The sequence below is a fragment of the Sturnira hondurensis genome, unplaced genomic scaffold (genome assembly GCF_014824575.4).
Source record: "Sturnira hondurensis isolate 20B ecotype Veracruz unplaced genomic scaffold, ASM1482457v3 Scaffold0000460, whole genome shotgun sequence".
Lineage (NCBI taxonomy): Eukaryota > Metazoa > Chordata > Mammalia > Chiroptera > Phyllostomidae > Sturnira > Sturnira hondurensis.
Window position 1 is genome coordinate 1648938 of NW_028073091.1, and position 24982 is coordinate 1673919.

A 24982-nucleotide genomic window follows, 5' to 3' on the forward strand; every position below is an offset into this window, starting at 1 on the left:
AGCTTCACTTTTCTCCCTTTCTACGGTTTTTTGAAGATGGAGGCCAGGGCTGGGCTGCAATATTCATGGTTGTCCATCCTCTAGCCCAGTTCCTCTGTCAGTTCATCTGGCCAGGCGGGTGCCTTTCCCCCACTGTCCCACACTGTCCATCTGGCCAGGCTGGTGCCTTTATTTCACCACTTATGCTGTGGTCTGGGCGGTGTATATCCTCCTTGCTCTTTACCAGCCCACTGTGGCTGCAGCCCACTACCTGGAAAAGAGCAACAGTCAGCCTCCAGGGGAGTGGCACAAGCCAGCCGAAGTGCTTGAGAGTTCTCTAAACAGCAGCTGAGAAGCTTTTTTTTGAGTAAAATCCTGTTGTTTAAGCCTGCTGTTCTTAACAAGCGCAAGGCTTTTCAAACAGTCTAACTTTCCAACCAGACTGGAGACTATACAGGTCAGGGCCCGATATGGCCCTACTCGTCTCCTTTCTCCAGGTGTCACCTGGCTCTCCAATTTCTCTGGCAATGACCTTGCCCCACAGTCCCAACAGGTGAACACCACGTCTGCGTGCTTTCCACTTTGTCTTTATTCCCCTCAGCAACTTCAGGCATCAGGGGCCCTCCTCCAAGGATCCTGTGGCAGGCACTGGGCTGGGTGTCACAGCAGTCTTGGTCCCTGCGCAGATTCCAGGGAACTTACCATCCCAATGCAAACTCCTTATCATCTATTCTTCAATGTCCTCTACAATTTTTGGCCTCCAAACTTCGTATTAGCTGAGATTCCATTGGCTGTTCACTATGTTCCTCAGAAGACAGGCTAGGCACTCCAGCCAGGAGAAGTGGGCTCCACTCCCACTTACCTTAACTGCAATCTTTAAAAACTGTAAAATTTTTGAATGTGTAAATTCTTTTTTAAATAAAATTAGGTAAGTTGTTAAAAAAGATTTTATTTATTTATCTTTAGAGGGGAAGGGAAGGAGAGAGGGAGAGAAACATCAATGTATGGTTGCCTCTCGTGCGCCCCCTGCTGGGAACTGGCCTGTAACCCAGGCATACACCTTGACTGGAAATTGAACCGTGATTATGTGGTTTACAGGCCTGTGCTCAATCCACTGAGCTACACCAGCCAGGGCTAAAATTAGGTAAGTTTTTGAACATTATTTCTTCCAATATATTTTTTGCCCCTCCTACACAAATGTGCTGGGATGCTTGATATTGCCGCACAGGAGTCTGAGGCTCTCTCTAGTCACTTTTCTTCAATCATTATATTCTTTTTCAGGCTGGTTGTTAGCTACTCACCCATCTTAAAGTTACTGATCCTCTGTGGTGGCCCTCTTAGTGATTTTCAGTTTTCTTATTTTTCAACTCCAGAATTTCCATGTTACTCTTTTAAAATAATTTCTCTTTGAAGTTACCTATTGATTCATTATTGTCATAGTTTAATTTTATAAACATGGTAGCAACTGCCTTAAAATCTTTACTAAATGCATCATGTGGGGATGAACAAGATAGTTTCTATTGGCTGCTTCTTGTTCCACACTCCACAAGAGTGTGAGTCACACTTCATTTCTCTGCAAACCTTGTAATCCATGAAATTAATTCATGGATTTCTAATGTGTGTGATCAGTATCTGAAATTCCATGTGTGTTTGGGAATAAGCTTATTCTCTAGCATCGATATAAAGTTTGACATTGCTATATAATTTACATTATTATATTGCTTAGGTCATCTACAGTCTTTAGTTTCTGACTAAAGAAACTTTTGACTTTTTGACTTTTCTTGGACTAAAAGTTCAAACCTCCTACTCTTTAGCATATTCTTTATTTCCCTTGAATCTCTTTATAGTATATAGTATATGCTGAGTTTGGGTCAGCATATGACTTTTTGGACTAAAAGTTCAAACCTCCTACTCTTTAGCATATTCTTTATTTCCCTTGAATCTCTTTATAGTATATAGTATATGCTGAGTTTGGGTTGTGATATTTAGTGCAAGATTATTTGTAATTGTTCTATCATTTTAAACTGTGCCCTTTAGCACTACATGCTTAATGTGTATTGGCTTGAATTCTACCTTGTGATCAGGAATATTGTCTTGGCTTTCTGTTTCCACTTTCATGTTTAGCCTTTTTGAGCCACTGAGTATATGTTTGTCTCTCATACCTACACAGCGAGCTTATTCTGTTTTCCCTCTTCCCTTTCCTCCAACATTTTATTAGTATCACTTGTCAGAGTATGTTAACATTTATATATTATTCTTCCAGTTGTCTCATCTCTTCTTTAGTCTCACATCTAATTAAATATATTCATCACTCATATTTGTCCTTTTGAAGTTTCCCGTTATTTCTTGATATGATGGAACTGCTCATGGACACAGTACTGAGCTCCAATTTTAAATTGTTTTTCTAAAATTGTAACTTAAGAGACAGCTTTTCTGGTTATAAAGACCTTGACTTACACTCATTTTTGCCTTGTATTTTTTAAAAATGCTGCTTCACTTTTGTTTTGCTTTGTATATTGCTGTTGAAATGAATTATTTTGTATTTTTCCTGCTCCATCATCCTTAAGCCTTCCAGCCCATTCTCTTTATCAGACCGTAAGTAGGGGGATAAAGTTTTATGTATTCTGTACAACATAATCCATACTGTAGGTGTAGGTTAATGGATAGTTTTATTTAATAGCATCATAGTATCAGATGGAAATATCCTCAATATCTCTGGGACTAAGGTTATTTCTGGGACTAAGGTTTTATGTCCATAAGGAAAGATGGCATCAGGCCTACATACCAGATCATTATTGTCTTGATTCACAGATTTTAGGATGTACTTTTCCTACCCACATTACCTCTGTGATATTGAAATGCATTTTACAACTGATGGCATATTACAGATAGAGTACATAAAAGAAAAATGCATGGTCTAGTTAGTGTCCTAACTTGCCTCAAAGCTGACTTTTCCTGAATTGGACTGTACTCTCACTGCAGACAACAAAAAGGGAGCAGTCACATGGCTCCTTCATCTTCTGTGGGAAACTGTACAGAGTGGAAATGGGCCTCCAATGTTACAACTGCTGTTTGCCGTAGCCATTGCATTTCTCAACAGAGGATCATTACAGAGCACTGCAAAACCTTATGTTTCTAAGAGAAATTTGTAATCTGTATCAGATCTGAGAGGACTATTTCTTCTTAGCATTTTGCTTAGCTCATATTTTTGGTGTTGTCCATTATTGGATTGTGGTCACGCTACAGTTTTAACAGATGTTATTTTTGTTTAAAATGTTGATGTTTTTCAAAGACTGAAGTTAAATAACGTGTGTTCTACCTTTTGAAAAATGATTGTAAAAGGAATTTACAATCACTTTTCAAAAGTAGCAATAAAATCTAGATGCGGCAACTTTGACTTAGAACGTATAAAGTAGTGGAAAAGTTATAATCCTCATCCTTTATAAAATCATAGTTCTGGTATTTCTGTAGTTCTATGTGGCCAAGGCTTAAATTAGTAAGAACCTAGGGAATTTCAGATATTGTACTATACAGTGAAATAAAGTATTCAGAAATTAGTATTTTCTAACCCTCCCAACCCCCACAAAAATACCATTCTAGATTTGCAAAAAAAGTAAAATCAATCCCTGGCTGGTATGGTTCAGTGGAATGCACACAGGGCTGCAAACCAAAGGGTTACCAGCTTGGTTCCCAGTCAGGGCACATGCCTGAGTTGTGGGCCAGGTACCCAGTAGGGGGAACAGTAGAGGCAACCACACATTGATGTTTCTCTTCCTCTTTCTCCTTCCTATTCATTTTTAGAGAGAGAGTTCCCCTCTCTCTAAAAATAAATAAATAAATCTTTAAAAAAATCAAGGGGCTAGTCTGTTGAATACATTACACATGCAAACAGACTCATTATCAGGAATGTAGATTTATTTTCATTAAAAACAAACAAAACAGATTCATCCTTTAAACAGTAGCAGCAATCACAAGGCACATATGTATGTAATACCTCAAGCAAAACCAAAACCAAGTATTAAAAAATGTGTTATTTAAAAATATTGTGAACATAAATTGTAAAAATGATATTTTTACAATATCGTTCCTTTACTTTTAATAAGAGAAAAAATTAATGGCGTAATATTTATGCAACACATGTGGAACATCACAAACATTTACACCACCTAACTTGGTTTATTAAGGAAAATAACAGCTGAAGTATAGCTTATATTTTATATTTAGTACTCTGCATCATTTTTGAATATTTGGAATTTATAAGCTGAAAAGATAAAAACTTCTTATTTTCCTTAGCTTATAAAAAGCTTGTAGTTACATGTCCCTCGGCAAACCCACTATACAAAAAAGGAATACATGCAAGGTTTTCTAAAATAGTTGAGGACATAATTTATATTTTAGCATGATCATAATAACCCTCTTTCTAAAACAGATTAGGTCTACATATAATAAATGGAAAGGTATATTCTATTAAAATAAAATAATATCTGATTTAAGTTATTGTCCACTTAGGAAGTATTATGACTATTTCGTGGTTAGAGATGTTCAAATTAGCTGTCCAAAATGGTATAACAGCAGTATTAACTGTCTATAAAAATCCTAGGATTCAAATAGAATGAAAAATTTATAACTGCACAAGAAGTGTTCCTTTATATGTTAGCCACCACTGAGCTTCATGGTGTGAAGACTGGAAAAGACAGAGGTGAATTAGATCTTCAAGAATACATACGTGTTGCAGACATTTTTCTATGAAGTCTTAAAGAGTACTTAGTTCACCAAGAGAAGGGGGAGAAGATAAACTGAAGCTCCATTTTTAAACAATGACAACAAAAAAGAATACAAACTACTACTACAATAAAACATTTACATAGTACTAAATACACAGTACAATTTGAATACCAGTTATATGCAGTTGATAGTTCTTTAAAAAAGATAGTTCCTGGGCTTCAAGATGTTTTCTTTATAGAAATAACCAGCGTCTGGCTCATGGTCAGGCACCAATCTCACACCGACTGCAGCTGCAATAGCAGTGTCAGGTATGGGAAGGACCTTTTGACGTTCCCTTCCAGCAGCACCAGGACCTCTGTGTGTTGTGTGGTGGCCACCAAGCCCTGAGACAGACTACAGCAGGACAGCCTGGGCTACCTCCTTGATTGTGGAGGCTGCTTTCTCCAGTTCCTCTTCTGTTTGTTCCACTGTGACCACAACCCTAATGCTGAGAGATAATAACAGACATGTTATTATGAAAGAGCTCTTGGAACACAGCCCACCCAGCAGCTGACCTGTTCTCACAGCTGCCTTCTTGCTATGATTCAGAGTAAGGGGTGGGAACAGGGTCCTATGTCCTGCAGAATGAAGACATTTCCTATCAGGCCATTCACAGAAGCTTGTTGCCTTGCCTGTGTGTGTGTCTACTCGAAGTCACCTGCAGTAGGGCTCTGCCCAGGTACACCAGCAAATTGGCTCTTCAAATAACCTACTGCCTCAAGCAGCACCAGGCCTGAGGTGAGAGTTTCAATTTCTCCAATTAGTAAAGTATCTGCTTGCTCACATTTGTAACTTAGTAAGTCATGTGGAAGTTCTATAATACTTTGAGGCTAGGGAGACATTTTCAAGTCTGCAGAAAAGTGAAGACAAATACCAGCTCCTCAAGTAAATTCTACCTGTTTGCAAACGTCTGCTTCATCCTCTGGACACATCTATTGAGCTGCAGTACTGGGCATGGAGCCCAGGGCATAAAGCCAAGATGGCCCCTGTCCTCAACACACTAAATCACATCTTGCCTGGGTACAGTGAGAAATGAGAGGGCAGGATCTGTACAGTGCTTCTGAAGTGATGCCAGAGCAGTCTTCCAGAACCCCAACCCGGCCCCTGTGTCTGCACAGCACTGACTCCCATTCACTCCCAGGTTGTCCTGGGCCTTCTCCAGGCTCTCTCTCACTGCTGCCTCTCAAGCTTGTACTCTGGCTCCCACATGCGCCTATTGGTGGCCATGCCATGGCATACCCTACCCCCTACTGGAAGGCCCCAATGCCTACCGGGTGCCTTACGTATTCAATTTCCTGGGCTCAGCTTACTCATCAGTCTCTCTCAGAAATCTGAGTCCCTCCCTGGCCAGACAAACTATGGCCTACTTCTTTCTCTGTGACCTCACTGACCCCTGCCACGACATGCTTCTTGTGTCTCCCTCCTTAAACTACACTGTCAGTACACGGAGGGCAGGATCAGATGTTCTGTTAAATCATGAGTCCAGGTGCATCCCCATGCAGGGTTTCCTGATTCTTGTGATTTCCTGCCACTGCTGTTTTCCCTGGATGTTATGTAAGGGTTTGTGGGATCAAGTGCACCATGGTACTCCAGCCAGAGGCAGTGTCCTCATGGTAGAAACTGCTGGCACAGTGTATGCTCTGATGGAAACTTCCACTGTCTCAGTTTGTTCTTAGACTCTCAGATACTTCTTTCAATCAAGTAAGAGGGTACTATGAGTCTTTTGGGGCTTTTCAGTTAAAATTAGAAAACATCTAGTTTAAGAACAGACAAGAGCTGATATTTTAATGATAAACATTCTTCCTTGCCCTGTAATAGCCTTTTAAAAAACTTCAAGACATGATACACTTCATACAGGATTTTAGGGTAGGAAAACAAAAGTTCATACTTTAAGAACCAACCTGGGAGGTGGGAGGCACTTCTCTTCTTTCTCCAAGTAGCGTGCCTGAGTTAATGCAATGCTTCTGTTCATGCACTGCAGGAAGAAAGGGAATACACTCAAACCAGGACTATGGACACTGGAAATTAAAACAGGAAGGTACCCTTAAATGCTATTATAAACAGTAATTTTAATTCATTTGTCCAATAACAACTGCTGGAAGATGTAATTCACACAGCATAATGCAACTGTGGGCAGTGCTGTTGAACTGTCCACTATAGCAGCCATGAGCCCATGTGCCTATCAGATGGTTTAAGATATGGCTAGTGCCACTAGGAGACTGAGCTTTAGTTGAATGTAATTTAAATAGCCACAGGTAGCTAGTACTTATTTTAGACAAAGCTGAGTTAAGACACAAGGGAACAGTACCACCAAAGCCCTGCATACTAACCAAGAGCTGGACTTAAGAATAATGGCAGCAGAATGCTTCAAACAGACACTGTTCCTACTCCAAACACCAGCAATGCCTCGGATCCCTGTCTGCTATATTTGGCCAGGTGCAACCAGGCACAGAAGAGTCTGCTGCCACACATTTGTGCACAGCTTTCCCATGCCTTAATCACCTGCTGACATTTTTAAAAACTTAAAACATTCTCTATCAAAGAAAGTATAAAAATCAGATCAAGGTAGTTATAGTGGTTTCTTTCGGGGGTGATGAAAACATTTTGGAGTTAGTGATGGTTGTACAACCTTGTGAAAATCACTCAATTGTATAATTTAAAAGGGTGACTTCTGTGGTATATGAATCATATTTTTACAAAAGAACCAATTTACAAAAGAAGAGGACAGTCATTCCCTATGCTGGGAGTGGGACCCTGTGTAAGCTGCCAGGCAGGGTTTCCACTGGAAAGGGTAGAAGCTGGGCAGTGAGGCCAGGTTTGTGCTGTGTCTCAGCCTGGAGGTATGCCCACAAGAGCTCACTCCTCCTGAAGACACATGCACTGCCTGTCTCTAGTCCTGGCTAGTTAAGGAACATTATTAACCTTCACTCAGTTTGTAAAAACAGTGTTTTGTCAAGCAACTCAACAAGCTGACAAAACCTCTCAGTTCTACAAAGCTTAGACAAGATTTGTAGTTCTATGATCTTTTATTTCCTTCAAATACTGAAAAGGAAAAGTGGAGAGGACTGCACAGAAGACTTTGAGGATGGAAGCTGTGACACTACACAGAAGTACTAAGAGCTTCCTTTTTCCTTCCCACAATGCACTTTGCAGACAGGGTTCTGTTCTCTCCCCAAAGGACTTGTTCTCTTCTCACTGAGCTCTCAAGGTGATTTCCTGAACACAACCCATGCTGAGCTGGGGCCAAGTGAATAATTACTAGTATCAAGTCACCTCACTCACTTGTCCTGTTCTGTGTTTCTCTTCTGCACAAAAGTAGTGGTGAGACTTAAAGTGCTGCTGTCCAGTAAGCAAAGCACAAGGGTGGATTTAACAAGGATCTGACACCCCAACATCTAGAGAGGCCCATGTCCTGCATGCAAACAGGTGCAGAGGACCATCTGAGGGGGTTTGGGGAGACTCAGAGAATGACAGGGTCAATGTGAATTCCAACATACAAAACACAGCTTCAGGGGCCTGCTCTGCAGCAGCCACATTGGGCATACCACCAGGCCACCCAGGAAACAAACTCACTGTCCAGAAAGGCAATGTGATTAAAGTGACTTGTCCCTTCAGCTCATGTTTCATTTATAAACTTGTTTCAGTATCACATGTTTGTAAGAACTCTAATCTCAAGGATGATGTACTACCTTTTGTCTATATACATTTAAGACACATTACAGTGAAAACACCAAGGCAGTAAATGTGGCTGGTGGGATGTTTGTTCCTTTAAAAGAGCTAGTCTTTTTTCACATTTGCAAAGCTGGACCTGCGGGGACATCTGTGATATTTCCTCACTCAGCAAGGTGAAAGTCACTCCAGCCTAATCATTCATAATCTGACATGTTTCCTTAATTAGGAATTTCACATTCTGGGTTTGGTAATATATATATATATTTTAAGAGGACTGACTCCAGAAGGCCATGAATTATATGAATATGTCAGGAATCTGTTAGTCCAGACTATGTGGTTCACACATTGTAGAACATCGGACACTTAAAACAAGCTGTGAAGCCAGAGGCTGGCTTCATGTGACTGAAGCAGCCATGTGACTGAAGGTGAGGACTTGATCTCCATGAGCCACAGCTGGGCAAAGGAACAAAAGACAGCAGCCCTCACAATTACCCTGCTGCTGACCAGCAGGCACTCGAAGAGGAACCTCCAGAAGAAAACATCAACAGGAACAATTAGGTCAAGGAAGTAGAGTGTAGCCTATTTTCATTCTCAAATACACACAAGATGTATTTCAGATTTAAGTACGAGGCAAGAACTCTGATGGAGCTGCAGGGCCACTGGACATTTCTTAGAAGGAGGAGCAGCAGCATGATGAAAAATGAGGAGGGAGGACTCCAGGAAACAGCTCTGCTGAACAGAAGAGGGCAAGTGGTCTTCCCCAGTGAGACTTTCTTGGCTTAGAAATGAGTTACAATCGGTAGTAAACTGACTTTCAGATGATAAAGATACTAAAATCAACCTCCCAAATTAGACATGACTGCAACATGGTTATCCTTCCTTCCTTTTTGGTTGTAAGATTATTATGGCCTGTTTCTGGGCTGTGTCAGGGTTTACCCTGACCGGTAGCTGTCCAGTGTTGTGTGTTGTCATGACACACAATGCTGTCCCTATGCACATGTAAGAAATCTTGGCGTTGTAAATGGTAAGCAAAAAGGCTTTCTGGAAGGTTATTCAGAGTAGAAGCAAAGCATACTCTATATTTTAATAAAATGTGCTACGGAACACTACACCTTCAATGCAAGTTGAAAATGGACCCAACAGAGTGAACTGTTTCTGTCAACATGTGGTACAGATTCAACTGGGCACTGAAGCAATTCCATGAGAGGGGTGACCAGCAACTTCCACTGTATACCACCCCTGGGGCAAAGATGGCTTTCTTCCAAATGACATAAAAAAAAACTGCCTGAATTCAGGAGAGGGGTGGTAAACGAGAATCACTCCAGTGACTGGATACTTACTTGATTTACAATTTCCTGAAGTAGTTTAACATCCCTTTCTCGTGACCCAGTGCTCTCTTGTAGCTGCAGGTGAAAAGCTGGAGACAGTGCCTCCCCGACCACTTTTAACCCAGAAATACTGGAGAAGGGAAAACACACATATCACAACCCAGCTACTTTCCAGGCTCAGGTACTTCCACACAAATACTTTTACACAGTCTGCATTAAAGAATGTGATAGAAACCTTTGGCTTTTATGGGAAACTCTCTGTGGTAGGATTCCAATTCTGATAAAAGATGCATGTTCTCAGCAGTGCTGGGAGGAAGGTGCCCATCCTGTGGATACCTCTGGATCACATGTCACAGAAAGCACAGGAATCACCTCCAGTCTCCCTCCAAGTCTGCAGGCCCTGCTCCTTCACCTACCTGGGCTCAGGAAGCCTCTTCTCCTGGGGCTTCTTGCAGGCTATCAGTGTCTAGGCCTCCACCTTGTTTCCTCTCCCCATCTGCTCCCTCCTGTTGCTGCTAGCACCAGACACATCTGGTCTCAGCTCCAGTGTCATTCCCAGGGGTTCCCTCATCACCCACTCTAGGGAAGGGTCTGCATCATCATTTTCTGTACTTGCTGTTTGTTTCCTTCACTTCAGAGACTACTTATCACAACTGTTTCCTTGCTTGTTATCTAAGCTTTGGTCTGTACCTTGTTTTATAAATTATATAAGTAATCTGACATTGAGAATGTTATAATTCAACTACCAGCAGCAGTATGTTTAGATAGAAAAGTTTACTTCTCATTTGTATGTTTAACTTTAAATTTTACTTGAGTGAACACACTTCTTTCTTAGAATTAATAGCACAGTAATCTGCTGCTTCTCAGGGAGAAAGATATTTAAGGATGTTTGACCTAGAACGCAAAAGGTAATACATGTTTCTTGAAATTAGGCTAAACATTTTGGATTGCTTTCATTTAGGCTGTTTCTCCTGGAAAAATCTGTTCTTCCCTCAAAATAAAGTATGTGGGATCACACATGATTCCTCACATATTATTTAGGGCTCCAGAAGCTTTTACTGAATATACCACGTGCCAAGTAGCATGGGAGGTGCTGGAAGCAAACATCACCTGGCTTTCAAGCAACCCTTGCACATTATTAAATTGTGTTTCCTTTCTTTCTTTTAAAAATTTTTATTTATTTGATTTTAGAGAGAAGGGAAGGGAGGGAGAAAAAGAGGGAGAGAAATGGCAAAGCAAGAAACATAGACTGGTTGCTTCTCGCATGTGCCCCAACCATGCCCTGACCAGGACAGAACTGAGGTGTGGACATGTACCCTGATGGGGAACTGAACCTGCCACCCCTTGCTTTGTGGAACAACATCCAACAAACTGAGCCACAGTGGTTAGGGTGTGTCGTCTCCTTTCTTTAAATGCCACACGCCATGCTGTGATCTCTCAATAAATTAGACTGCAAATTTGAATCATGGAATCTTAGAATCAGGGCTTCTGAAAAGTGGGAGAACCTTCTAGATTAGTTTTCTTTACTAATGTAGAAGCAAAACAACATGCTTTTTAAAAACCCATATCCTACATGAACTTTGAATGTACTAAACTTGTACACAAAAAAGTACCAATTATCTTTATGTCATGTACTCTCAGGGGAGAATTTAAAAAATTGCTTTTCAAATAGCATTTCATATCAATTAAATGGCCTGGATTTTTCTTAACACATACAAGGCACCTATAGCCCAACTGAACCTGTGCTTCAATCAAATGGGCTGATCTCACACAGTGGGTGAGGCAGGCTGGTGGGAGAAGGAAGGAAACAAAACACCCTTTCTCTGGCTGCCATGACTGAATGTCAGATAAAAGTGTAATTAAAACCAAATGGACTCTTAAAAAGAGTAGGAATAATTTCAATCAAAGTAGAAAAATGAGAGAGAAATAAATGAAAGAAGTATGATTAAAACAACAAAATTAAATTAAAAAATAATGAGCTTGGAGCCCTGGCTGGTGTAGCTCAGTGGATTGAGCGCGGGCCTGCGAACCAGAGGATCACGGTTCAATTCTCAGTCACGGCACATGCCTGGGTTGCATGCCGGTTCCCTGCAGGCCAACTCCCATCAGGGGACACACTAAAGGCAACCATACATTGATGTTTCTCTCCCTCTCTCCTTCCCCTCTAAAGATAAATAAATAAATTTAAAAAAATAATAATGAGCTTGGAAAAATTCTGAGAAGATTATCATAAAAATGCAAAAGAAAGGAACACAAAATTTAAAAGGGAAATAATATAGACAAGGAGAGATAATCACAAACTATACCCAATGGAAGCACCTGAACCTAGAGAAACTTAAAGGGCTGGGCATCCTACCCAATTCTGAAGAGACAATGCGTTACTAAGCCTTGTCATACACAATGGCTCCAGAAAGCAAACAGGAAGTGTGGCAAAACTGCTCAATCACTGACTGAGGCTATCAAAACACTGATTCCTAGGTTACATAAGGTTGGTATAAAAAGGATTATAGGACCACTTAAATTATAAGTATGGAGCCCTGGCTGGTATGGCTCAGTGCATTGAGTACTGGCCTGCAAACCAAAGGGTCACTAGTTCCATTCCCAGTCAGGGCACATGCCTGGGTTGTGGGCCAGGTCCCCAGTAGGGGGCATGTGGGAGTCAGCCACACACTGATGTTTCTCTCCCCTTCTTTCTTCCTACCTTCCCCTCTCTCTAAAAACAAATAAAAAATAATTTTAGAAAAAAATAAATTGTAAGTACAGCTATAAAAATTTAAATAAGGCCCTGGCTGGTGTAGCTCAGTGGATGAGCACGGGCCTGCGAGCCACACAATCGCGGTTCAATTCCCAATCTGGGCACATGCCTGGGTTGCAGGCCAGTTCCCGGCAGGGGCCAGTTCCCAGCAGGGGATACATGAGAAGCAACCATACATTGATGTTTCTCTTCCTCTCTCCTTCCCTTCTCCTCTAAAGATAAATAAATAAAATATTTAAAAAACTCAAATAAAAATGTAAGCTGCATTTAATAGTGTAGAAAATTATACTGTAATCAAGTAGGAGTTTAGTCAGAAACGCAAAGATGGTTTAACATCAGGAAATATACCAATGCAATTCAGCATGAGACAAATCTGTAATTAAAAAAAAGTCTCCCAATCTAGGAATCATTTGATAAAGGCCACCCACCCAAAACCTATTGTATCATGTTTTACACTAAAAAAAAAAAAGGCTGTTATTTATTTATTTTTAGAGAGATGGGAAGGGAAGGAGAGAAACATTGATATATGAGAGATACATCGACTGGTTGCCTTTCACACATCCACATCCAGGGACCTGGCTGGCAACCCAGGCACGTGCCCTGACCGAACTGAACCGGCAATCCTTTGGTTCACAGGCCGCTGTTCAAACCACTCAGCCACAAGGGCCAGGGCTCATGTTTTACACTTAATAAACACTTTTATATTGAGAATGAGAGAAGGATGTCTGGTATCATTACCACCGTTCAATAGAGTATTACAGACCCAGACCAATGTAATAAAAGAAGAAAAAGAACTACTAAAATGTTTAAGAATTAAGAAGAGAAAAATATTATTGCAGATTACAGGATTTCTATGTATATCATCGTAACAGAATGAAACAAACTACTAGAATTAATAAGATCTCAGACTCCTGAATGTAGGATCAGTTTAGAGAAAACAATGACATTCCTAGAAATCAGCAATGATTAGAAATATAAGAGAAAAAGACAACCCCATTCATAATAGCAACGGCATCTAGAGGATAGCAACAAACTACCTTTAAAGGTGCCATAAGAGCTTAGGGAAAAATTTAAATTGCGCTGCTGAGGAGCAGGTTCAGGAGAAACCAGGGAGAGAAAGACTGGACACAGTTATGTAACTGTTTTTGAAGAGTTCTGCTGTTAAGAGGAACAGAGAAATGGGATGCTGGCTGGAGGAATAAATGGACACAAAGGAAAATTCAAATACATGAACACAAATCCCCTCCACACTAATTAGAAACTTAAATGCAATTACAATGAACATTCTAGTAATATTTTTGGTGGAACTTGAACTTACTCCAAAACTTACACAGTTGACTGGGCTCATTTTGGCAGCACATGTGCCCAAGGTTATATAGTGATAAAAACAGAGATAGTAATAAACACAGTCAGAGGACTGAGCAAATAACCAATGAAGGAGAAAGGAGCTAAAAACCACAATCAGGAATAAGAAGGAAACTGGTGTATGACAGAGACCAACCAGTGAAGAAAGGGTGTGGTGTTTGGATATTTAGAAACTGATGGCACTAGTATTAAAATAAACGAGACCTCCCTCTCTTGACCTCATTTATTTCTCCAGCCAGCATCCTATTTCTCTGTTCCTCTTAACAGCAAAACTCTTCAAAATAGCTACGTAACTGTGTTGATTGCCTCCCTTCCTGGTTTCTCCTGAACCTGCTTCTATCGGGCTTTTTGGACCCACTACTTCCCTACAACTGCTAATTAAGTACGATAACCTCACATTATGAAACCAAAGGAACCACTCTCAGTGCTCTTATCTGACCTATCAGCAACACACGGACCTACTTACACACACTTGGCACTAGACTCTTCTGGTTTGTCTTTTCGTCTCTCAGTCTTGTTGGCTGGTCCCTGACCCTTTCACATTAAAATGTTTGAAATACTATTTATATGCAATGGACCCCCGAATTTATCTCTAGCTCAGTCTTCTCCCTTAAACTTCAAACTGTATGTCCAACTGCTACATTCTCCTGGGCGTCTGATGGCATTTCAAGCTTAACATATTCAACACTGAACTTCTCCAACAAACTTCCCCAAACAGTTCTAACCATTTCACTTACTAGCAACTCTAGTTACTCAGACCAAAAACCTTAAGATCAAACATGAGTCTTCTCTTTTTCACTCACCCTGAATATGAATTTCTGGCAATACCACCTTCAAAATATATCTAAAACCTTCTGCTACTATGAAGGCTGAAGTCATCTTCAACTTTCACAGGCAGCTCCGCACAATATCCTCCCTGGTCTCCCTGCTTCTGCACTTGCCACCAGGTGTATTATGTATTTTTTCACACAACATTAGAGTGATTTTGCTAAGAGGTAAGTTCAATCATGTCATGCCACTGTTACTCGGAACCAGCCCATGGCTTCCTACTTGAGTGAGGTTCTTGTCACGGCCTTCAAGGCATGCCCTGGCCCATTCTCCCTTCTTGCCACACTGGCATTCTTGATGTTTTGTTTCCTATTTCCTCTAAATATCTAGATATTTGTGTGATGTGCTCCCACACTTGCCTGTGTGTTTGGTATGAGGTGCCTGCAGAGTCCTTTATGTAGAGATGCTAAAAGTAAGCCTTTGGATGTGAGAACTGGAACCCTACAGAGAGGGATACACTGGAGATACAAATTTGCGAGTTGCCCACATGCAGATGCCACGATCTGAAGCTCCAGAGGAGGAAGAGTGCAATTCTCCAAGATGGTAACAGAGAACAGGGCCATGGACTAAGCCCTGAAGAGGACGGTGCTTAAAAAAAAGGCTTTGAAGGAGACCAAGATGAAGCGATGCAAAAAGGCAGAAGAAAACCACAGTATGGAGTAAGAGAATCCAAGGAAGGAGAGTGCTGCAAGAAGGACAGTGATCAACTGTGCTGAAGGCTACTAAGTAAGACAAGTTGTGAAAACGGTCTGCTGGAGTTAACAACAAGGCTGTCACTGGTAACCTTCACAGAACAGTCTGGGTAAAGTGAAAGAGCAGAGGCAGATTCAGGAGTTTCAAGTGAGAGGTAAAGATGTGGAGAAAGCTCTAACAACTTTGGGGAAGATGAGCTACAAGAGAAGCAGAATACAAGCTAGTGCTAGAGGTAAAGGTGGGGTCAGGGAAACGAATGTACAGGCAGAGTGTACCTGAATGCTAATCACATGACTCAGGAAGGGGAAAGACCAATGAAAAAGAAAAGGGACAGCAAAGGCACTTGGTCTTTTGAAAGAAGAAGTGTGATGGTTGGAGGAATATTTCTTTGGTTGTAACACAATACCAGACAGGTTCAGATACCCGTTAAGTGTACAATTTGTTAGGAAAAATGAGGGCGTTTCCAAGTGACAGTATGAGGCGTGGTTGTCAGCTAAAAATAGTTGGAGTAAGACAGAAGATTAAGGGTATTGGAGAGATGAAATGGCATGAAAGAGCTGGGAAAAGTAGAAGATCAGACTTACAAAATAAACCCCATCACACTGCCAGACAGAATGAAGGGTATCTGTTCCTGAATTTACAGTGACCCCAATGTGCTGGCCTGTGTTGGTGTTACTATTTCACCAACCAATGTAACCAGAACCAATATAAATAATATCTCTCCATAATAAATCATGCAAGAACTTTTGTTACTTTAAGGTGGACACACCCAGAACTTTAATTATTTCTGCCCCTACTTTATTGGGAACAGCTGTGGTCTGCTCATTTTTTAACTGTCCTTGTCTTTTAGAAAAGTTTCTAGTTTCCATATCTGGCAACAGAGAGAGACCTATCATCACCAAAAAGGCATGTTTCACCTTAAAAAAGGCAAAAAGAAACACCCTGGGCAATGTGAGATATTTTCTATGAGAATGAAAATCTGACTAAATATTGCACCAAACTACTTGTCTCAACTCTAGAAGAATGTTAAAGTACTCTTGTGTTGTTAAAACAAATACACCACTCATAAGATTCTTTTCAATTTCACCTGTTTCTTTTTCTTCACTTCAAATAAAGCTTAGTAATTTTCTAAAAAGGAATATGGATAGTATAAACTCACTGTAATCTAATTATATAGTTGTAGCATAGTTATATCATTTTATTTTTACATATGTGGAGAGATTCTCTAATGTTAATGCTGGTTATTTCTGGTAGTAGCATGTTGAGTTATTATTATTTTTTCTTTTTTAAATTTTAATTGCTGTTCAAGAACTTTTTATTTATTTTTTAAAAATATTTTATTTATTTATCTTCAGAAGGGAAGGGAAGGGAAGGAGAAAGGAAGAGAAATATCAATGTATGGTTGCTTCTCATGCGTCCGGTGCTGGGAACTGGCCCCTGCTGGGAACTGGCCTGCAACCCAGGCATGTGCCCTGACTGGGAATCGAACCGCGATCCTCTGGTTCATAGGCCCGCGCTCAATCCACTGAGCTACACCAGCCAGGGCAAGAACTTTTAAAATTTTTATTGTTTTTTTATTTTTAATTTTATTTGTTATAGACGTATTTATTTTATCTTGTATACTGCTATAATATTTTATTAATGAGCTTGTATCATTTTTAGGAAAACAATCTTGATTCTTTAAAACAACACAATGGATACTGGGGTTTCATACAGACAAATTTGAATGAACTGTGTTTTTGATTTCTTAGTTGCAATCGTAAAACTGACCCAAGCCTATCAAATGTACCCAGTATCAAAGAGATGACATTCAAAATTTTCATTAACTGCTTAAATGTGGTGCAGATGAACATTAAGTTGGTTGAAAACATATAAAACTTACCCTTGTAAAGCTTTATGAATTCGTTTGCACTTTTCCTTCAACACTGCAAAAATACCTGAGTGAAAAAAATAGAGTGAAGAGTACAGATGACCCTTGAATAATGCTGGGGTTAAGAGTGCTAACCCCCTCTCCACACCCATGTAACTTTTGTGCATGGAGAATCCACATATAACTTTTGACTTCTCAGAAACTTAAGTTGTCCCTTGGTCTTTGGCGGGAATAGCAAAATCTGCAGATTTTCAAGTCACCTATACAAAATGACATAGCTCAGTGAACTCCCAACCACAGATTGAAAACTGTATATATAAATGGACCTGTGGAATTCAAACCTGCGTTGTCCAAGGATCAACTACATATTTGGAAAATTTGATGTGACTAATCTAAAAATCTTTTCAAAGATCCAGTTCCATTTCATCAATTTAAAATGCTACAAATCCTTCTACATGCTAATAGCACACAGCCAGAAACTCCTCTGGAGGCCCAAGCTTTCATCTTTAGTTTGTACTGATACCTTTCACTCCACTTTCAGCAAAATGTGGGATGACATTTTCTACAGCAAGACAATGACTGTTCTTATCAAAATTCTATTAAATAACCTGGATAAGAATAAAAGGGCACAACTATATTTTATTCCTGGACCCTGAACGATTGTGTAAAAATAGAGACTGTATGTAATAAAGTAATGTTTCTGATCTTTTCACATATATTTTCCCTTTTCTCCAGGAAAACTCAAAAACTAAAATTTTTGCAGGAGCAGGAGGTGGAAGGGCCAGGCCATCTGCTGAGCAGGCATATAAATGTACTCAAAGAGACACAGAGAAATACATGTTCCAGTTCTCTGAGTTAAAACCAGAGTTGAAAATTTAGAAATTTAGATTTAAAATTCAGATGTCAGGTAATGCCTGTTTTTCAAATTCTGTTCTACGCTTTGGTGAGGAGGCATGATCACAGCCAAAGCCACATCTGAAATTTAGTCAACCTCGTCAGTTAAGTAAGCTTTAATGGTTGGTAAACTGCATACCAACTGATAATTCAAAGGCTGAAGGAGAAACTAGAGAACAGTTATAAAACTACGTAACAAAAATTAGTAGCACACTTCAACTAATTTCTCCAAAAATGATAAAACAAAGGACAACTGGCCCAGCGCTGATCCTTCCTCCTCTTGGCACCTCTACCCACCAAAGGAACAAGTGCTTTGGCTTTAGATCTGGGAACAGGAGAGAAGCTGTACATGCAATCCCTGATGCAGCAACAACTGCTTCACTGCTGTTCTTCCTATAAATACCTGGCAATGAATTCAGAGCAAGAGCTCTGTATGACAAATCATTTCCTCTAGCTAATTGCTCCAAAAACTATACCAGAAGCATGGCTCACATAACTTGCAAAGTCTGACTTCCTGGGTCTGAAGGTTATACCTGGATTCTCTTCCATGATGTTGAGGGCCTCAATTGCAGCAGCAGCTAAAAGGGGAGGCAACGAAGCTGAAAAGCAGTACCCCTGGCCAGAAAGTCTCTGAGAAGAAACAAACAATTTAAAAACGTATTTTTTTGACTAAAAAGTCTAAAGGCACCAAATTTCTGCCATCACCTACCTAACAGTACGTACAAATAGTGAGGTAGTAAGATCCAGGCATGTAATACAAGATGTTTTTTAAAAAAGGGAGATAATTTTGTCCTGGCCAGGTGGCTCTGTTGGTTAGAGTGTCATCCCATATGCCAAAAGGTTGCGGGCTTAATTCCTCGGAGGCAGGTTCTGCCCCTGGTCACAGTGTGTATGGGAGGCAACTGTTCAATGTTTCTCACATCATTATCTCTCTCCCCCCACCCCCACTTCCCCACTCTCCAAATCAATAAACACATCCTTGGGTGAGAATTTAAAAAAAATTTAAAGGGAGATAATTTCTAAATGTAAGTATTTTGAGTGATCCCTTTAAATAAAAATTGGTGATTAGTCTCTGGCCAGGTAGCTCAGTTGATTACAGCACTGTCCTGATGCACCAAGCTTGTGTTTGACCCATGTTCAGGGCACACACAATCAGTGGATACATAAATAAGTGGAATAACAAATGAATACTTCTCTCTCTTTTTCTCTGTTCCTCTTTCAAATCAATCAATAAAAATAGTCTTTAAAAAATTGTGTAACCGTGAATGAAATTTTGTTAATTTTAAGTTATATTTTGAGATGACAAATGGAGCAATGAGTTTCAGCTGCTACTTTTGCTTTTAAAAAGAACGTACCTGCTCTGGCTGGTGTAGCTCAGTGGATTGAGCGCGGGGCTGCGAACCACACGATTTCGGTTCGGTTCGATTCCCAGTCAGGGCACATGCCTGGGTTGCAGGCCAGTTCCCAGCAGGGGACGCACAAGAAGCAACCATACATTGATATTTCTCTCCCTCTCTCCTTCCCTTCCCCTCTAAAGATAAATAAATAAAATCTTAAAAATAAATAAATAAAAAGAACGTACCTGATGGTCAATTACGAAAGACCTGCCACAGCAGAAACCCCCAATAGAAGCAAGTGAATTCTCCATGTTGGCACTGATAAGATCAATATCATCGATCTGTCAGAAAAGACAGAGGGTATCAATTATTCCTCAATTAAAAACAAACCAATGTCAAGTCTGGAGACAAAATTTCTGTATTAATCATGTCAACATCTGGGTTCTATGAACTATTTACATGAAAACAGAGGATGAAAAACACAAAATCTATTGTTTAAAGGACTGATGTTTCAAAGCCCACCTTTTCCTCATTTCATCATGCATTAACAACTTATACACAATGGGGAAGAGAGAGATAAATTAAAAGAATATGAAACCCAAAGTTGTTTGAAACTAAAAATATTCATGAGTACAAAATAAAATAATTTCCTGGCTTTCCCCATAAAAGGTTATTGAGGTAAATAAAAACTGGAGTTTTATGTATTTTGTTCCTACAGTCCATTTAACTTTCATCTTTCCAAAAGAGAAATCATACATGGTAACTGACTCTGTGACCAAACTGGATGAACTGTGCAGTGGATGAACCTAAGGTATCTCATGGGCTTCAGACCTTCTCAATAATTTAAGTATTCTTTTGATCCTCACCTTCTGTTCCAGCCCCCAGAATCAAGTTTTATTCTGGCTACCCAGTAATCATTCAATAATTACTCAGCAGTGGCCATGATAATTACTGGTCAGATCACATCTGTTGTTTTTTAAAGATGTTCCACAGATCTAACAAGAAAATCTATATACTCTCATTTTTAAAAAACTACTCTTTTATTGTAAAAAATTTTTAACATAAACAAAAGAAGAATAGGAGAAAGTATCCTATCACCCAGATTCATTTAGCAACTCATGGACAACCTCATTCCACATATAGCCCCTACTACCCTCCTCATTTCTTTGGAGTAAATCTTAGACTTCATATGGTTTCATCTTTAAATATTTCAGTGTACATTTCTCAAAGATATAAATTTTTTTTCAAAAATATAATCATAAAACTATTATCACACCTAAAAAACAAAAAATTCCTTCAGATCAAGTATTCAGTGTTTAAATATTTGTCTCATAAAGCTTTTTTAAAAACACTATTTGACTAAGGATCCAAATAAGACCCATATAATCTATACTGTTACTCAAGCCCTGACATTAGAAAGTGCTTTTTTCCCCTTCTTTAAAATTTTCATTTCTTAAGGTTTACTTGAATTATGTTTCCATTTTATCCTTGATTCCTCAGTGCACATAACTGTTAAATGTTGGTTTGCCTTTGAGGAGCCTATGTCAATCTAACTTCTCTAATCGAAGGTGATTTTATGTTTTATAGTTCAACTTGTTAACACAGGCTGCAAAACCTTTACACACAAGATTTGGAGAAAAGCTTCCTTTAACTTGACTATACACATGGGGATGAAGATAGGTTCTGCAGGTGGGCTGACTAGTTCCTCCCCAAGGTTCCAGGAGCACAAGCCACTAAGACTAGTGGTAGCTGGGGCTCACTTTCCATTGGCAAAAGAAAACATGATAAACTGACTTTAGTTGTCTGGGACTTTGAAGGGCTTTGCTGAATCTGTGCCAGTGGTGTTTCTAACAAATATATATATATGTATGTTTATGTGTCAGAACTTTAAATATTAAAAGAACTTTGTTTCACTGCTATGACACATACTTTTTTTAAAAAGATTTTTTGTTAATTTTTTTTGTTTTTAGAGAGGGGGAAAGGAAGGAGAAAGAGAGGGAGAGAAACATCAATGTGTAGTTGCCTCTTGCTCACCCCCCCTATTGGGGGCCTGGCCTATAACCCATGAATGTGCCCTGACTGGGAATTGAACCGGCAACCCTTTGGCTTATAGGCCCATGCTCAATCAACTGGGCTACACCAGCCAGGGCAACACTTTCTAAAGGACCACTTAGGGAATTGTTACTGTTTCTAAAGAAGAAACACTGAAATCCAGGGTCCAATTCTACTGTGTAAAAACAACACAAATTCTATGATGAGCCACTCTGATTTGACAGTTCTGAGGGAAGTAGGCCTGCTGGTTTGGCTGAGCTGGTATGGCCTCCTTGGGTTTATGAAGTGATAGACACCAGAGTGGCACAGCCCTGCACATCCGTGAGGGGTGCTGTATGTGCCCATGAACCTGCTCAGCAGGATGGAATAGCATACTTCTTATATAAGAGAATGTTTCAAAAAAAGGAGAACTTACATTGATTCCAAAGTGTTCAGTGACTCCTCGGCCATGCTCCCCCAGGACTCCAAATGAAAGGCTTTCTTCCAGAAAGATCCTGGCTTTATATTTGTATTTTAATTTAACCTACATGTTAATAAAACATAACTTTACAATTCTAATGATTAGTGACAGCAAACAGAACACCCCAGTAAGAACAAAATTAACCTTAAATGAAAAGGGCAAAACACCATGCCCAGTTGCTCCTCAGTATAGGTGGATTCTTAAATGTGAATCTGTCCACTTGCTGAAATTTATCTGTGGCCCCTGAATCAACAACACTCAGGGCACAAGGGCAGAGGAACGAAAACTCTGAGTTCCTGATCTGCACATTCCAGCTGGGTTGAACAAGACTGCTTCAGCTCATACTTAAAAGCAGTGTCCTTCTCACAGTCTATTTATTGCTACTTTTTTTGCATTTTGTAGTTTTTGTTGGTGATCTTGTTTAAAATGATTTCAAGCATAGTGCTGAAGTGCTGTCTGGTGTTCTTACACATGAGAAGACTGTGTGGTGCCTCACAGAGAAAATGTGTGTTAGATAAGCTTCATTCAGGCAGGAATTACAGCACTTTTGGCTGTGAGTTCAATGTGAATGAATCAACAATATCAATTAAATAGGGTGTCTTTAGAGAGAAACACATATAAAATGAGGTCATGTACTGAATGGTAAAAATGTTGCAACTAGAGGCTTGCAGAAAACTAACTGTCCAGGAGTAGTAGTTCAAAATTCTGTAATTCTGTATTTTTAGTATGTTCATAAAATGTAAGTACCATGAATAACAAAAATTGATGGTACTTCAGAAGCTCTAAAGTGTCCAATCTAACTCAGTAATACATATAGCACAATGCCAATTTTTAAGTAAGTGGTAAGACATTATGAGCACAGACATGTAATCTACCTGTTAAATACTGGTCATATAAGACTCCTGGGAAATGTGCATGCTCTTTCCTCAGTGGCACTGTATTTTAATTTGGCTCTGTGGCATTTTTTTAATGCAGAAAACATTTTCACTGTTTTTCCCTTTACCTTTTTAGGTTTATAAGAAAGTCCTTTCCCATTAAAGATAAATTCAGATGCATATTTATCTATATGTTTTTCTAAGTACTCCATGTAATTTATATTTTTGTTTACACACTGGGAGGTTGAACATACATGTGATTGTGTATAGGTTTTTCCCCTAATGTTGAATTATGCCATATGATACGCATGTGATCAGTTTCACAACGGACTTAAAACACAATGATTATCAACCTCTAAATTTTATACATATGATACAAGAAGTTGATCTCGCAAATATTCCCATGACTCATGTATCTTTTCTTGTGTCAAGCATCTTAATTACTAAAGGTTTAATTTTAAGATCTTTTCCCACTGAAATTATAGAAATAGTGCACAAAACGTTTCAGGTAGTTTGATGTCCAGTAGCACAAGTCTCAGGTAATTTATCTTTTAATCATCAAGATTTTATGGGCTAATCTTGCTAATCAGCATCAAATCTGGCACAGTGGCACAGAGCTTTTTGCTGGGTTTTAATTAAAAATGAATAAACTTATTTAGGGAGAATCACACCTTTCAACACTGACTCTTTTCCATTCATTAATATGAATGAAATAGTTTCTAAAAATTATGTTTTAGAATATATTTAATAATAATATGACAAACTGGTATGTAAATAGACAGATCAATGAAAGAAAAGAGAAACCCCCCACACAACCAAACCCTATTTTGTACCCTCCATACTCAATACTTCCATATACCTGACCTGTCCCTACACTTAAGGTGCTGTTTCATTGCTTGATGGTATACTTGTCCAATGGTACTGCCCTACTGTTGTACCCCTATAAAATGCTGTTCTACCATCTTCTGACCCACTCACTACCTGCCCTTGTTTTTCTATCAGCCTTTGACACTCATGAAAACAGGGGGAGAAAAACACATATATCTTTTCCACAGATATTTAGAATGTATATGTAATTTCTCAAAACACAGTGAAAAACTTTTAAAATAAAATATAAAACCCTTATTTTAAATCCTTACTTGATGGATGGACTCGTAGATTCAGATTTCAATGGTCAAATGCAAGGATGGTTCAAGAGGAAAAGCAACCAATATAATATAACATACTAACAGAAAGGCACAAAAACTGTGGAAAACAGTATGGTGTTCCTCAGTAAGTTAAACATAAAACTACAATATGAGCTAGCAATTACACTGCTAGATATATACACAGAGAAACTGAAAACAGGGATTCAAACAAATATTCGTACACAAATGTTCAGAGCAGCACTATTCATAATAGCCAAAAGGTAAAAACAACCCAAATATTCATCAGCACATGAAAAAAAATATAATCTTACTTTAACATTCAAAGGGAATAAAGTACTGATTCATGTTATAAGCTAGAACTATAAGCTAAGTGAGTGAAGCCAGGCGCAAAAGGTTATGTATTGTAGTAGTTTCCCCTTAGCTTTAGTTCACATTCTGCAGTTTTCCTTATTCACAAATTTGGTCTCAGTATGTTAACTGGAAAATTCCAGAAATACTCAATAAGCAATTTATTAGCTTTAAACAATGTGCTTTTCTGAATAGCGTGATATATAATAGTGTGTTCTTCCCCCTCCTCCCTGCCCAGGACGTGACCCATCCTTCCTCTAGTGCATCCATGCAGTATACAAACACTTAGTAGCTGTCTCGGTTATCATATGTACTGTTGAGGTATTGCAAGTGACTGTGCTCAACTAACCATTATTTTAGTTAGTAATGACCCCAAAGTGCAAGAGTGGCGATGTAGAATTTAGATAAGCCAAAGAGAAGCCACTGAGTGCTTCCTTTAAAACAAAAGGTGAAAGTTCTTGAGTTGAGAAAAAAAACAAAATAGTGCCTAGGTTGCTAAGTTCTATGGTAAGAATGAATCTTTTATCAGTGAAACTGTGAAGGAAAAAAAAAGTTGTGCTAGCTCTGCTGTTTTACCTCAAACTACAAACATTATGGTCACAGTACATGAGTGC

General features: G+C 39.3%; 1 protein-coding gene across 1 annotated transcript in view; it reads right to left on the reverse strand.

The window, feature by feature from the left end:
- Positions 1-3878: 3878 nt before the first annotated feature.
- The window catches only part of SPTLC1 (serine palmitoyltransferase long chain base subunit 1), a 58541-nt gene continuing 37437 nt past the window's right edge, over positions 3879-24982 (reverse strand). The window contains exons 4-10 of the mRNA XM_037041317.1: positions 21953-22060; positions 19731-19826; positions 18682-18778; positions 17267-17321; positions 9756-9873; positions 6645-6718; positions 3879-5191 (exon numbers count right to left, since the gene is read on the reverse strand). Of these exons, the coding sequence (XP_036897212.1) occupies positions 5098-5191; positions 6645-6718; positions 9756-9873; positions 17267-17321; positions 18682-18778; positions 19731-19826; positions 21953-22060 (642 nt within the window). The 3' untranslated portion in view covers positions 3879-5097. The remainder of the gene's footprint in view (positions 5192-6644; positions 6719-9755; positions 9874-17266; positions 17322-18681; positions 18779-19730; positions 19827-21952; positions 22061-24982) is intronic.